This window comes from Perna viridis, chromosome 7, assembly GCF_037379345.1.
Source record: "Perna viridis isolate PV_CMFRI_1.1 ecotype Kerala chromosome 7, ASM3737934v1, whole genome shotgun sequence".
NCBI lineage: Eukaryota > Metazoa > Mollusca > Bivalvia > Mytilida > Mytilidae > Perna > Perna viridis.
Window position 1 is genome coordinate 45,685,439 of NC_142451.1, and position 16,757 is coordinate 45,702,195.

The following is a 16,757-nucleotide window of genomic DNA, read 5'->3' on the forward strand; positions in this document are numbered from 1 at the left end:
GAGCCAATCGAAACTCACAACACTTAGTCACGAGTTAACACAACCCTGGCCACATGCTGTGGCTTTATTCAAGCGTTACAGCCCTATTAAATCAAAATTGATTTACCTTTTAAAAGAGTATATTAATTGCAATGAAGTACCATTCTGTGTAGGAATTAGGCAAGTGGTGGCACATCATTTTTCCCAATTAAATGATTTTTGTCTTAAATAAAATCATTTTATCCTGATATCTAGCAAGTGTATATCAAAACAATAGAGGGCGGATAATTTTCTTGAAATTCCATTCCATGTATAAAGAGAATAAGGCTACTTTCAGTTAGAAAGTAAAAATAAGACCACAAAGAATAAAGATCTATATGTTTACATGTAAAATCAGGGACTTTGTAATACAAATACCTAACGTATGTAATATAAAGACACTGGTAAAATAAAACACCTCTTTCATAAGTTGTACTATACAAAAGTACTAAAGGGATTCAGACCCTGGTCTGGTTCAACTAGAACCGAAACCTGCCTGATATTAAGCGCGAATTTTGGGTATGTGTATTTAAAGTTATCATCAACTGAATTCCTGTTCTATTTTAAAAAAAAATGATCACTTATTGCCCCTACATGTTGGCTCTGAATGAAAATTTGCGACAAAAATTAACAGCAGGCGAGTTTCTGGCGACCAGAGCAGCCCTGCCTAAGGTCACAATTCAAGGACACGTGTCACCAACCATGATACGAAAAAAAAGTTCTGAATTATTGATCTACCTTAATATGCCAAATATTAAAGGTTTAACACCACAAGACAAAAATGTTACAGCCCAGATAAAAAATTTTAAACAAACATCATTGATTTCACCTTCAAAGTTGGAGGTCATAGGTCTCGAACCATGATTCCACACACATTGACTTGAACAGATCTACCCACATGACAAATATCAAAAGTCTAACCCAAAAGACAATGACGTTACAACCCAGACAAAAAATTGAATGCAAAAATCATTAATTTGACCTTGAGGTCAAAGGTCACCAACCATGTAATTTCTCAAAATTTCACCTTGAAGTCCAAGTTGGAGGTCTCCAAATAAGGTACCAGACATTATCTGAAGCTGATTTACCCACATACCAAATATCAAAAGCCTACACCAAAAAGATCAAAAGAATACAGCATGGACACAGATTTGTGTACAAAAAACATTAATTTGAGGTCAAAAATCATAGAGGTCATACATCGTCTTGAGCTGCTGATTTACACTCATGCAAAATACATGTACAAAATACAAGTGTATTTCTGAAATACCCCACAATACTTCTTTGTAATAAATTATCGTTTATCAAAATCAAGACTCAAAATCCATTTTCCACTATCCCTTTCAACATGCAGCTCTCCCCTCCAACAAGGCACACTGTTGGGGTGTATACAATTCCACTTAATTTCACCTCTGTAAGATACATCTACATGAAATGGTACTCCAAGTAGTTCTCTAATTAATTAGTTGTAATTTTTATGTCAAGTGGGATATATTTCATGCATTTCAGGAAGAGAAAGATTGACCAATTGAAAAGACCCAGTTTTGTACTAGTCGAGTCTTTATTGGGCTAGCTCACAGAAGCAAAAACCCAGAAGGCATGTTACCCCATCAGGGCACAATATTCTGACTGGGAGCATACCAGTTGTAAATATATTCCCTTAATAACACATATGCTTGGCAGATAAGCTTAGCAGGGACTGACAAGTCTTTGGTGTGACTTGGATGGAACCCACAAATTCTTGCATTCTTGAAAGATGGTAGAAAAGTCAAATCAAAGTTTTTTTAATGGGCACTAATGAAAGAGGTTTCGCTACCAGACCAGTTTATACTAATTTCAGACAAGCAGTAAACATGTTTGGTTGGGGGTGCATTTTTCAGGGGAAGCCCCAATGCGCATGCCCTGACGTCATATCCGGTGGCCGTGGACCGGAAGTGACCTAGAGAGGGAGGGATCCGGTAGTGAACCTTGGGCACGACCGGAAATAGACTTAGGCGGGGGACCCATGACCAATAAGTGGAACATTGGGGCCCTTCGATCTAGGAAGGGAGTCCTTAAAAGTTGGGAGGGCGGAAACGATCCCATGGGTATCTCCATTAAGTGTCCTAATTAGTGTTTGCCCCTAATATTGTGTTCTCTAAACAGGTGGGTATAATAGGTACCAGTATAGCATTGCATATTTCTGAGCGGTTGTATGCAAAACATGGATGCTATAAAAATATAGTGCATTTTCTTTTTGCCTCTCTACAAACTAATGTTTTGTCAAAAGATATGAACAATGACTTATAAATTAGAGCAAACATCACACTACAAGATGGCAAACTTGTTTAAAAGAAAATCCAGCACAATACCATAAAAATGGTCCACTGAAAAGGTTGGTTTGATGAGTGCAAAACGAAAGTGAAAGTAGAGAAAATAGCTATTTATTGTTCAAGACTACTTTTCTGTCCGATCTTCGTTGACTTACCCTATTTTCTTTGCGGGAAATTATTTTTTCACATGTCCTTAGAAATGCTACATAAGTGAAAGTTTTATTGAATCAATTTACATATTTTTTTTTAAATCCTAAAAATATGCACTTCACTATATAGAAGTCTATGGGAAAATTAATACGATACTAAGACCATAAAAAGAGGGGAAATATTATGACTACAGTTATCTTTCTTTGTTTACTAGGTTTGTTTTATTGATACACTATTATTAACTTTAATAGGCTTTAAATTATTTTCGTGTATTTTATTATTTGTGTGTGCTTTTATTTTCTGTGTGATTACCTTGAATTAATTATGTAATTCAATTTGAATACTTAAGTAGATGTCTCATGGTATTAGAAAGATGTTTATAATTCCCCATTTTACTGGTTAGTACTTGAATGGCCCATGTATTGATTTTAACCACAGTTACTTTTTATTGCACTTTGTGGATAAATTACAGTTGTAAGGAGGTTATAACATGTTGTGTCATGTTTACAACCGGGAAAGTAATTTTTATCAGTGTTTAAATTAATTTTTGGGATAATTGTATGAATGGTGTATTGCCTTTCATTTTTATTCTAATAAGATTTTTATTGTCGACATTTTCATCTCCTATTCAATGTTTACAGACACACTCAACCTTCTCATCGATTTTATCTATGTCATTGGGCTCTACTTGGTACTCTTTCCCCCATGCAGTATTTTTTTTTGTTTTTGTTTACATGCAATCTTTACCGAACTTTGAATGATGTGCGGCATTTCTATTGTTTTTTTAATCAGGATTTAATCTTTTTGTCAATAATTTTAGTACTTTGAATGTTTACATGTCGCATGTACTCAAACTTGATTTGACCCGTGTTATGGTGGTCTATTGGGTATCCCATTGACTGACGGATTTTATATTTCTTTCCATATTTTCATTCGTGGTTTGATTCCTACACCCCTTTATTTTTTTTGTTTAACCCGACCTTGTATGCCCGTTTAATGTTGATCTTTTGTTTCTTATGAGGAGTTTGGAATTTTTACTACTCCAGTTTAATATTCTCGATGTTTTCAATTCACTTACACACAAACGCGATATTGACCCGTGTTATGCGTCTCTATCAGGTAAACGCTTGTGAACGTGTTTATGTTTTATATGCTGTCGCTATCGGTTTTAATTGTTGTTATTCTTTTTTTTGTAAGGAATTTGGAATTTTTACTATTGTAGTCTAATATTATGGATGTTTTCAAGTCACTTACACTCAAATGTGTTTTGACCCGTGTAATGAGGGTTCTATCATGTAAAAACCTTTTATGTTTGGTATGCTATCGCTACTGGTTGTCCTCGGTTTTGAATGATCGAAGTCGAGGTATCCTTTTTGTAAGGAGGGCTAAGTCTTTCTTTAGTATAGCTATTACACAACAAGAACTTCATTTTCTATATGTTATTTACAATTCATATTCATTGTTCCATTCGTTGTGAAGTCGTCTGATTTTCAAATTCGGGTCCTGCTCCATGGTCTGTTCTTTATTTCTGGTCTTAATATTTTCCCATTATGTGACACTTTTCACAATCCGATGTCCTTAATATTCCACTTTAATATGAGTTTTCTTTCTTCTGCTGTCCGATCTAGTATTGTTGGCGTCAAGGCTGTTTTTTTTTTTTTTCACTTTTTCACTTTTTGTTTTTCGGTTTACATTACTTCTGGTCTTGGACTTGATGTTCGGTCGCATTACATGTGTATCCCATATTATAGTTCATGAAATATCCTCTCATTATATAAGGTGCTGGGATCGTAGATCAATATGATTCCAAAGCATCTAGTTGAACTGTTGTAACTTTCTTGATAATTATTAAGGTCGTTGTTTCTTATACAAGGGCATCTGCACGGTGTCTGGCTCTGGTTTCCACTTGTATTTTAACATATTCTGACGTTGTTCTACTTCATTACGATCGTTATGCATCTGCATGACCTTTGTGCCGAAATCCTCTCTATGCAGTTCCAACTCTAGGCGTCACATCTGTTTTCTTTTCTCCAGTTGGTCTACCACAAGGTCTTTTTGGGGCCTCACTATCTTTTGTCATTTTATTCCTTAATTTGCATTGTGCACATTCTTTCGTCCATTGCACATGTACGGCTTTACAACTGGTGACCTCTTCTAAATGAATTCTTCGACAGGGAACTATCTTGTAAATCTTTATTGCTCCGGGTGCGTCCATCTCCTTTGCGGCCAAGAATATACCACACATTTTTTTTCTCTATTTATTCTTTACCTCACCCAAGAACACATCCTGAACTTCCCATGAAAAGTGTTGCTTTTCAATCTCAACATGTAAGGAGTAGCCTGACTCATGTCAATTAGTAAATATCTGTGGGGTCTGGCGGTGGCATACTCGTACGATTTCATAAAGTAGTTTGTCTTTTTGGGGGGAACATTTGTTGGGCCATAGTCATGGCCTGTGATATGTCTCTGGGATTTTTTTTTTTGAGGACCAAGTAATGGGCATTCAGACTGATGGTCTTGTGATACTTGTTTTTGTTGAACAGATTCTGGACCAACAACATGACACTTACATTTTTATAGTAAGAATATTTCGTAAAGAATTTGGAGTTGATAGCCCCAATTCATACATTTTATCGTCTAAAACAAGCAAGTGTCTCTCTCTGGGATCCAATGTGTCAAGGTCGGGGAGTCTTTGTACAAAGTCGACACCCTCCATGGTACCATAAATTATTTGGTACACGTTGTAGCATCTGGTTATTCGATCGGCTCTAGGCATCATCATGTGTTTCACGTTTTGTATGAAACGGCGTACAAACGTCGTTTTCCACTTCCAATGGGTACTGCTATGACGCTGGTGAAGGGATGGGTCCATGTTATAAAATGGTCGTCTAAGTATCCCTTGGGTACGTCGAAAGCAAGGGGATCGTTTTTTCTTAGATTTAAGAATAGAATGCGCCCCTTTACCACCAAATATAGAGTTTTTTTTTAGTTTTATTCAACATATCTTTCGGTCTTTAAACCCCAAAAAGAAAATCTAAGCTCCTGAATTGATCAGATATGTTGGGTACATCATTATCTTAATTATGAATGCATAAAATATGAGTTTTACAGTGTCGATGTGCGTTGAATGCGAATTCTGTTTGATACTGAGACCAGTTTTCTAGGGGTAGGGTTAATATTTTTTAGCAGTTTTTTGAAAATTCCCTGTTAAAAGTTAGTTCGTGAGTTATTCATGCAGAAAATAAGATCATCTATCGAATAATACAAAATTTGAGACGTTTTAGTTTATCAATAACGTGACAAGTCAGAATTATGCGACTTTTTATGTGAAAATCGAAAATCTTATTTTTTACTCATTGTTTGATAGATTATAAATAAAGATGACTAAAAAAATTACCACAAGTCACCAAAAGAACCAAAAAAGTATTAATTGTGATAATACTAAACAGGAAATACAAAATACGACATTTTTTACAGAAACATAAATACTCTTAGGATTTTGACATTGAAAAATATGTCAACTTAACCGATTTTTCGGTGGATAGGAGTACATTTTTTTTTCATTTTACTCCAAAATCCTAAGTGTTACTGCATCTTTCCTGATATCACTGTAAAGCTGAGACATTGGACTACAAGTTGATACATTTATATTTCAATTTACTTCGATTTGTAGAAAACAGAAGTTCGAAAAAGCAAAAAAAAAAATGGATTTTTTTCCTCAACGAGGTATAAAAAGTAGCCAGCAAATACAAAAAAGCTTCAGTTTTCATTTATGTTTTTTTTTTTTGCGACAAAAGAAGTCGTTAATGTGAGGCATTGTTCTAACCCTCTTTTGTTGAAGGAACTCCATTAACATTATAATATTTGTTGGTAATATATTGACAGTTACTGTTGTAATGATTTTTTTTTTTTTTTTTTTTTTTTGGGGGGGGGGGGCAAGTCCTTTCACGGACGGTAGTTACTCTAACTTGCATGTATTACTCAAAGCTTTTAGCTTTTCACTGTCTTAATATAAGTACACCTCCATGCAATTTTTTATTTTTATTATTCTTCGCACTCATCTACAAAACCCTTAACCCGTCGCAAAACACATTGTTATATCCACCAAGTGCAGATCCTTTAGTCGTGCTATAGAATAGGTTAGCATAATTCAGTCACGCTCTGAAGAGTTTTATTTGAATTTTACCCTTTCGCAACAATTTTGAATATTTGGAAAACAAAAATACCAATCGTGATAATGAACACGTGCTTAATGAGTAATTGCGGCATGCTCAAACAAACGAAGAATGATAACGACTGAAAAATAAACACCCAACTAAGTTTAAATAAATATAATTACAATATTATACTTGTACGATATTTATTGGTTTACTTTCTTAGATAAAACTGCCGGTTCATATAATGGCATATAGACCGGTAAGTAATGATATGGACCGCCTCGCGTTCATGACGTCATAATTTAAGAAGTTGTGTATGTTTCTCTTTTCTTCACACGAATGATCTAGAGTAAACTATATATAAAAAGTATAATACAGCAAATTGCTACTTCGGGTCAAATAGCAATATATATGGACCGGTTGGTCGCCCCACAAATTAAATAGACCTCAGTTGCGCTTCGGTCTATATAATTTTTTGGGGCGACCAATCGTTCCATATATTGCCATATGACCCTTAGCATCATGAACTATTTGCTAATTTTAAAATTTTGTATTTTATTACGCTACTCTCCATAAAAGCTTGACTTCTCAGGTCGCGTATTGTGATCAGATTGGGCCATTGATGCGCTCAATTCGTTGGCCGAATTATTCCAGTATAAGAGCATATGTTCACTTGTGTATCTCAGATTTGACATATACGCCAGCACGCCGTAGTGTGCACATCATGGAGGTAAAAAGTCTAAGAAACAATTTTAGGCCTCTGTGACCACTACCAACACAATTTAAAAAAAAATAACGTGCAAATAATATTATTTATTGCTGTCTACGATCCAGTTTTACGTTTAGTTCTTTTATCGTCACGCACATTATACATATTGATATACTTTTACTTACGAATTAGCTCCATAAAATAAAAACCAAAACAATCAAATAAGAAACACAAAGACATTAAAATGACAACCATAAATCGATATGAAACATTTCTCTGAACAACAATTGTAAGATTATTGGCAAACGTATACATAACTTATTTATCATAACGCCTCTGCAATTTTCTTTGTCAAAGCCGACTTTAAAAAGAGAAAATATCTACGATTTGATGATATCGTCTTCGATAACATGGAAATAGTGCCGCTGTTCTGGCAATTATGAGGTGGAACTTTGTGTATGCATTTGTTGTATGTTCTTTTGCTACAGTTATGAACTTGTGTGCGATTGGCATTTTACTTAACAACAAGAAACTGAAGAAGTCACGCTTTCATACTTTAGTTCTCTATCTCAGCATCAGCGATTGTTGCATAGCAGTGCACTACATCGTTCACTCTGTGTTTAATTATCTTGATGATGGAGCAAGTATTACGCAGTATGGGTGCATGGTGCTTAAGCATTGTATAGGAGGTACTGTTGGTTTCTCAGAATGGCAGACCCTGATGATCTGCCTAGAGCGTTTACATGCAATGTATCCGCACGAAAAACCGTTATTGAAGAAGCTTACATCAGACCGGTCTGTAATAATATCATTCATCGTTTGCCAACTGTACACATTTTTGCCGTTGATTTACGAGATTACATATGGTCCGCAGCCATGCCATGTTTCCTACACAACAAAAATTACCTTCGTACTTTCAGTAGATATTCCTTTGATGTGTTATTACCTGTCGATAGTGATATTGTATGCGGTCCTACTTCGACAAATTATCACGAAAAGCAAAAACCGTGTTGCCGATAACACTAGTATCTTATCAATGAAGACAAAACACGAAGCCATGAAGCGAATGCGAATGAACATGTTAACTCTAGGTATTATCATTGCCGTTACATCTGTGTCTATAATTCCTCGGGAATTAGGAGCTGTTTTTTCTCTATTTATGGAAAATGATGATATCATTCTACGAATAGTGATGATAGGAAATTATACGGCTCTAATCAATCCTCTAGTAGACCCAGTTATCTATGTTATACGTATAAAAGAGGTCAGAGACAAAGTCGCCTGTTTATCTTTTAGAAATCAAATACATCCTCAAAACATAAACGTTCGGGCGTATGAACAACAAAATTTGCCACCTAATTCTGGTTTATCTACATTATCAATAGACACAAACAAAAGTTAAACAAATACGGGCAAATGTTTTAAGTACGTACATGTTTATGATTAATACAGTCAAACTGAATCATCTTAGATTCAGAAGTTGGAAAATCAAACGATGAAATATATGTATATGTAAACTTTACAAGATTTTACAAAAAAAAAAAAAACATTAAGAAGGTAAGTTTGGTAGAATTTTTTTTCAATATTTCATGTTATATGTTTGTAATGGTGATATGATTTTTTTCAAACGTGTATACTTGTGCACCTGCCGCATGTTTTACGCCAATATACTCTGCAACTGCCCTGCCTACTTTCTTATCATTGCAGGAGCTGTATTCCTAACTGGTTGATTATTTAGCGTACGTCACTTTTGGAGGTCACTAAATTTTCTGCCATTTTCTCCCACAATTTGTATATACCATTTCATACTACTATATTAATATGTACAGTATTCCTAAGTAAACAAAAATTGGAGGTATTATTTTATCAAGTAGGTGATGAATCGCCCATTTCATGATTTTTAGACAAATATATACTCTGTTGAGCAGGTAGTCCTAAGGTAAGGGACACAACTCTTACAAATCATTGGAAAGTTTATATTAAGCATTTTTCGTAAATCTCATGTAAGCATCAAAGTACCTTGGACTGATTTCATATTGTTTCAAATGAAAGTTTGATAGGCTTTGGTGAAATTGAATATTTTACAAATATGTCAGTTATTTCCCTTACCCTAGGTCCACCTACTTAAACAGACTAGATGGAAAGAAAAGAATAAAACTTTAACTGGAAATGAAAACGACAAATTTGAGAAGTCGCTAGACCGAGACCTGTATTTAACTCCGATACAAAGCCATTAAAATGCTGAATAAACTTTAAAAATGTCACAAAATTGGGCAACACCAAACAGGACAGAGAATAACAAGCATAATCCAATGAATAACGCTGTTCTATTTTTAAATAAAAAGGAATTCAACGGGTTGACTTTTGAAATCTTTTAAGATCCTTCATACTAGAACAATATAAGAAAAAAAGATGAGTCAGCCTGCTTGTTTTTGAGATATAAGCATTGAAAAATAGGGCGGGAAAGGACTTCTCTAGATTTCCAGTACTAGGTTTTGTCAGTAAGTTTTATATATAAAAACCCTGAAGAAATAACAAGGATTTCATAAAGAAAACTTCCCAAATAACATTTTAAGGTGTGTTTAAAGAAATTTAAAAAAAGCCCGATTTTCTGGAGTAGGCGGCAACCATGAAGGTGTAGTAAAAGGTACGGAGAGCGTTTATGTGCATTGAGGCTTTCTTATGTGTAGTTGGTTGTTAAATGATATTAATTATTCTGTCTGACCTGTTATAGACCCATAATTTTGTGATTTTGGTGATTTTTGCGTCAGTTTGGGTCCTATTTTTTGAAAGAGTGTACCTGTAGTTGAACAAATACAAGTATAAACAAACGATATGGCCGACACACCGCCTTCAAATGTAGTGTCACATGCCACAAATGACAATAACAAAATGAATGTAAGAGGTAGAAGTCATTCACGTAAGCGTCAGTTGTCCTCAAACTCAAGTGATAGTATGAACCCCCTCAACTAGACCAAGATCGTCTTCGGTGTATCGCAAAGGTATGACTGGTCACGATTAGTCGAACAGTCCCCATGTTACATTCAAAACACAAGGTGAATCTTTTAACCCGACATCTGGTCCAGAAAACAGTCACACAACCAAGTGTTATCAAAGCAATGATTCCATCAGTTGTACTAGAAATCAAGAAAGAACTTATATATATATTAAAAGATGAACTAAAATCTGCTATATCAGAAGCTGTAGCAACAGCTATATCCCCCTTCAATTGGTTGTGAGCGATCAGAACAGAAAAATTGAAAAGCTTTGGGCAGATAATGAACAAATTAAAAAGTTAGTGGATGAAAAGTATGATGCTGTACATGCCAAGTATGAGAAATTTAGAAACATTGCTAATGCCACTGCTAAATACATGAATAATAACAAAAGGATAACCGAAGGACATACTACACTTGTACATGATTTTAGAATCATGAGTGAGGAACACACAGCTAAAAAAACAGAACTTACGAATTTAAAATTAGAACAACAAGCCCTAAGATATGAATATGAGACAATTAAGTCCCAATTTTCAGCTGTCCGTAGTGAGTAGTCAGTCACCATATGCTTAAAAATACCAAAGAAACAATATGTTTTCCGTTGTTTATGCTTTTTAATATATCCCTTTCAACAGCCCAATTTCCTGAACTGTGGAAATCCGCGACCGTGATCCCACTTTTTTAAAAGGGCGATAGACTAGAAATTTCAAAATATACACCTATCTCACTCATATCATCGGTCGGTAAGGTTTTTAGGGTTGAATTTAAGCACATGTTTAATCATTTGTTGTTCAATAACTTACTGTATAAATATCAATCAGGTTTTATCCCAGCCCATTCAACCGTTCACCAGCTAATAGAAATTTATCATAAAATTACAATGACTCTCGAAGAAAAAAAATATCTTTACGTATAACGTTTGATTCGAATGGGACGTTTACAATCCATTTAGACAATATCATGCGATCTGCTGGCAAAAAAATACCCGTTCTTAGAAAATTTAAATATGTTCTTTAGCTAAAATTTATCTAACTTTCATTCGTCCAGTCATGGAATACGCTTCAAAAGTCTGGGACGGGTGTGGTCTTGATGTTAAAAACAATTTAGAAAAATTGCAACTTCAAGCTGGGCGTATTGTAATAGGATTACCTATTTTTGCCAGTAGGGAATCGATTTACTATGAAACAGGTTGGGAGTTATTGGAAATAGAAGACGATTCAAACGTCTTAACATGTTTTACTCCATTCATAATCATCTGTGTCCACTATACTTAACTGATTTTATGCCCCCACTTAATAACCATATTTCGTTGTATAATTTACGCAACAGTGAGGATATTACCATACCCCTCTTCAGATTAAGTAGTACCGAAAGGTAATTTTTTCTATTCAACAGTAAGAGACTGGAATCAGCTAAATTTAGAGACAAGAAATGCAAGAAACATAAGCATTTTCAAAAGAATCATAAAAGGACAACGGGAAAAAACCCATGAGTACTTCAATTTTGGTGAAAAAAAAAAGTTAATGTTATACATACCAGGCTAAGAAACATGTGCAGTTCCCTAAATGCTGGTTTATATCGTATAAATGTATTACCAACCCCTTCTTGTAGTTGTGGACATCCTTTCGAAGATTGCATCTACTTTTTTTATGGAATGCAATTTGTATAATGAACATAGAAATTCTCTGTTGGCACGGTTGGCCTTGCTTGTTTTTTTGAGCAAATAAATATGTTTAAACTAAACCCGATTTTCTGAAGAATAGAAAGCTCTTTCAATCGAAATACTAAGTTTTGATATGTTTTTTTTCCAAAGAAAGTGGGAGTCACTGTGCGAAAAATGTAAATGCTATGAAATGGATAAAATCAGAGGAGTCCGAAAATATGATAATAATGGCTGCCATCCCTTAGCACTATACAAAATATACGTGCGAGACGTTGAACACGCTATTGTCGACTCTTTTCGTTTCTTGCTTGGCTTGTTTGCTTATTGAAACACGGGTACAGTAAAGCAAAATCTTCATTTCTGATTGGTAGCAATTGACACATCTTGAACTTTTCTAAAAAAAAAGAACAGATTAATTAATTTGGTTATCAGTACTACCGGTAAATTACATTTGCACATGCATGTGCACCGCAGCGTGGAATGCAACCGCAACATATATGCACACTCTGTCTGTCTAGAGAGGGAACGTTGCAAATTTCTCCTGCGATAAATTAAAATGTGCATTTTGATATACATGTATGATTTTATGTTAGATGTACCAATAGCAGAATTTGGACATATCACAACTTGGTATTTCGATTGAAAGAGCTTTCTGTTTTTCAGAAAATCGGGCTTTCATCAACATCCATTAGATAGCCGCTCATTAATTCAGATTTTCATTTCATTTCCTGATTTGGGTTTTCCAAAATAAAAAATGTTTATGGCTCCCTTTTCTACATTCATTTGATCTATTAGCATTCTGCTTTTCTATACCGTTTTAAATTTCTGTCAACTTTATTTTGCGTTTCAGTCACTCCACTCAGATCGAATTCCTATAAACTAGGAGAATTTTTTCGAGTTTATTCTTTCGTTTGTTAATAACACAAAATAAAGATACGTTTAGTCTTTTTGAATCCCACTGATTTCGATTTTGTGTCTCTTTCAGTTGCATGTTCTATACTTGTAATTGCAAGGACGAGTATAAGTGTCTGGTTCTTGTTATCTAAAGCATAAATTATTTTCGTTTCATTTCCCCATTTCCCGATCGACGGAAAACGTTCCTAACGTTCAAAAAGTGAAAGTCCGACAATTCCGTTTTAAACGGTTTAAATCATAAAATATGAAATATGTGTATTCCTAAGTGTATACACAATTACAAAGTATCATTATTTCATAGAAGAAATTACCAATTGATTGTAAAATTGGAGCATGAACTTTTATCAAATGCCGACGTAGAATTGCTGAAATTATGTACATTTCTAGGAAATATTAATAGGAAAAGAATATTGTGTAAATAAGTTCTTACATTAGTAATAAAATTTGATTACTGAACACTTTTAGAAATTCTGACCATTTACCAACACTTTCATTTTAGCATTGAATATTTTTTTTTTGCCTAAAAATTACGCAATTTCGATAATTATCTCAAAAAGAACATATGAAATTATTCTTCCATGCAAATTTGGCGAATTTCGTACCCTCAGCAATAGCGCAATTCACTATTTTAGCTTTTTTGGACCTACAGTGTGTTACACCTGACGTACGGAATTTTGACGTTTTACGGGTTTTTGGAACGTTTAATTGATATAAAGAATTAGAAGTACCATGTCCGACAAATATTCAGAAATTATAATTTGTCCTGATTCCAACAGTATACAACTTTCACAAAATCACAGTTTTGATTGTTTTCAATAGTCATTTATAGTTTAGATAGGTGTGGTTTTTTTTCGACACAGCCGCAATAGCGTGCGTACATTTGTAACTTCGTAACCATCCGAGAACGAGGCAGGTTTAGGTTTTGGTTTGAGAGGTGCGCTAATAAACTATTCGGCAAGAAAAGCGTAAACTTTCAGGTATCGTTATAGAAGAGGAAAAGTTTCCACTCCAAAAAATCTATTTGTTTTCAACTTTAAAAGGGAATTTTAAGCCAGACAACTGATCACATCACATCACTGCAATCCTCCCTGATATCACTATTTCTTATAATAATCTCTCATTCTTTAGGCTAAAAACCACTAATTCCACTTTCCATAGGCTTCTATGCTAATTTCACAATATTCAATGGCTTCTCTGGACTTTACCTTAACTTTAACCTGCAGAGGACTATATATCAGCATAATTCTACATATGTCAGCTCACAATCCTCAGAATGGCATGTGGGGTTAGCAGACTTGCAGTGCAGTACTGGTCACCGGAAGTGAAGGGTCTATAAATAGCATAGGAAATCCCAGTGTTTTCACAAGATAGGGGTATATTTAAAAATCATTATGGAGATTAGGCTTCACATCACAAGAAGCAAAATGCACCTATAAAATGTACAGAAATGTTTTTCCTTTCAGAAACTGTTTAAATTTTTTAAATAAGATGAGAACTTTTTTCACAGCACTATGAGGAACAGGGGTAATTTCTGCGTAGGACTATTTTTGCGTACGTTCCAAATGCTCATTGGTTGAATTGGTGGTCTGTAACCTAAACAGTCACTTTTTGTCTTAGAAAAAATAAATAACTATACAGGTATCTTCCTACACACATACTGAATGCATTTGCAAAGTTTCAGTGAAATGTGACGAGCACTTTTTTAAATATTTGATTTTTAAATATAGGGTAACCAAGTTGTGCGAGCAAAAAAGTGACAATATTCTACCATACTTAAATGCATTAAATATTTGCAAAGAACTTTTTCTGACTTTTCAAATAAAAAATATCAATCACAACTTGTTTCTTAACAATATTAATGAAGAAATAGTTTTAAAAGTAATCATTTTCTGAGAAATTGGTCTATTTTTAAAAATTTATTTCTGACATGCCTCCCCCTTTTTCTTGATCACATGTCAAAAATCCTAAATCTTTAAATTTTCACAAAAGGTGATATATTTGGCTTTAAATTTGTAAATACAGTGTTTTCACATTAAAACATGACCAGTAAAGGGCACCTAAAGCAAAAAAAGTACTCAATAATGGATTTTCCATGTTGCCATAGGGGAATGCTGATATGGCCTTAACCGCGGGAATGAAAGTGAGTTTTTCCTCATTTCTAACCTAATTTTTGCCCAAATCTACACAAAACTTGATTTCAAGTGCTTATTGCCACCATATTTAGGTAAATATAGCCCTCAAAGTTTAATATTTGATATTTTTACTAAATTTTCTACATTTTTTACAAGATAGGACATAAAAATCAGCCAAAAAGACCAATTTTCCATAATTTGGACCTATAACTTAAAAAAATGCATATTTTGAAGGATTTTTGTAGTGTATTCCTCTCATGGCAAAGTTAACAAGATCTTCAAGTAGTTTAAAGCTATTTCAAGAAACTTTTCATTTTGCCATGGCTTCAACTTAAGGCTAAAAACCACTAATTCCACTTTCCATAGGCTTCTATGCTAATTTCACAATATTCAATGGCTTCTCTGGACTTTACCTTAACTTTAACCTGCAGAGGACTATATATCAGCATAATTCTACATATGTCAGCTCACAATCCTCAGAATGGCATGTGGGGTTAGCAGACTTGCAGTGCAGTACTGGTCACCGGAAGTGAAGGGTCTATAAATAGCATAGGAAATCCCAGTGTTTTCACAAGATAGGGGTATATTTAAAAATCATTATGGAGATTAGGCTTCACATCACAAGAAGCAAAATGCACCTATAAAATGTACAGAAATGTTTTTCCTTTCAGAAACTGTTTAAATTTTTTAAATAAGATGAGAACTTTTTTCACAGCACTATGAGGAACAGGGGTAATTTCTGCGTAGGACTATTTTTGCGTACGTTCCAAATGCTCATTGGTTGAATTGGTGGTCTGTAACCTAAACAGTCACTTTTTGTCTTAGAAAAAATAAATAACTATACAGGTATCTTCCTACACACATACTGAATGCATTTGCAAAGTTTCAGTGAAATGTGACGAGCACTTTTTTAAATATTTGATTTTTAAATATAGGGTAACCAAGTTGTGCGAGCAAAAAAGTGACAATATTCTACCATACTTAAATGCATTAAATATTTGCAAAGAACTTTTTCTGACTTTTCAAATAAAAAATATCAATCACAACTTGTTTCTTAACAATATTAATGAAGAAATAGTTTTAAAAGTAATCATTTTCTGAGAAATTGGTCTATTTTTAAAAATTTATTTCTGACATGCCTCCCCCTTTTTCTTGATCACATGTCAAAAATCCTAAATCTTTAAATTTTCACAAAAGGTGATATATTTGGCTTTAAATTTGTAAATACAGTGTTTTCACATTAAAACATGACCAGTAAAGGGCACCTAAAGCAAAAAAAGTACTCAATAATGGATTTTCCATGTTGCCATAGGGGAATGCTGATATGGCCTTAACCGCGGGAATGAAAGTGAGTTTTTCCTCATTTCTAACCTAATTTTTGCCCAAATCTACACAAAACTTGATTTCAAGTGCTTATTGCCACCATATTTAGGTAAATATAGCCCTCAAAGTTTAATATTTGATATTTTTACTAAATTTTCTACATTTTTTACAAGATAGGACATAAAAATCAGCCAAAAAGACCAATTTTCCATAATTTGGACCTATAACTTAAAAAAATGCATATTTTGAAGGATTTTTGTAGTGTATTCCTCTCATGGCAAAGTTAACAAGATCTTCAAGTAGTTTAAAGCTATTTCAAGAAACTTTTCATTTTGCCATGGCTTCAACTTAAGGCTAAAAACCACTAATTCCACTTTCC

The 16,757-nt window shown here is 34.1% G+C and overlaps 1 protein-coding gene across 1 annotated transcript in view; it reads left to right on the forward strand.

Moving 5' to 3' along the window:
• The first annotated feature begins 10,779 nt into the window (after nucleotides 1–10,779).
• The window catches only part of LOC148612931 (uncharacterized), a 7,570-nt gene continuing 1,592 nt past the window's right edge, over nucleotides 10,780–16,757 (forward strand). Inside the window, exons 1-2 of the mRNA XM_088595415.1 lie at nucleotides 10,780–10,891; nucleotides 11,393–11,533. Of these exons, the coding sequence (XP_088451541.1) occupies nucleotides 10,780–10,891; nucleotides 11,393–11,533 (253 nt within the window). The remainder of the gene's footprint in view (nucleotides 10,892–11,392; nucleotides 11,534–16,757) is intronic.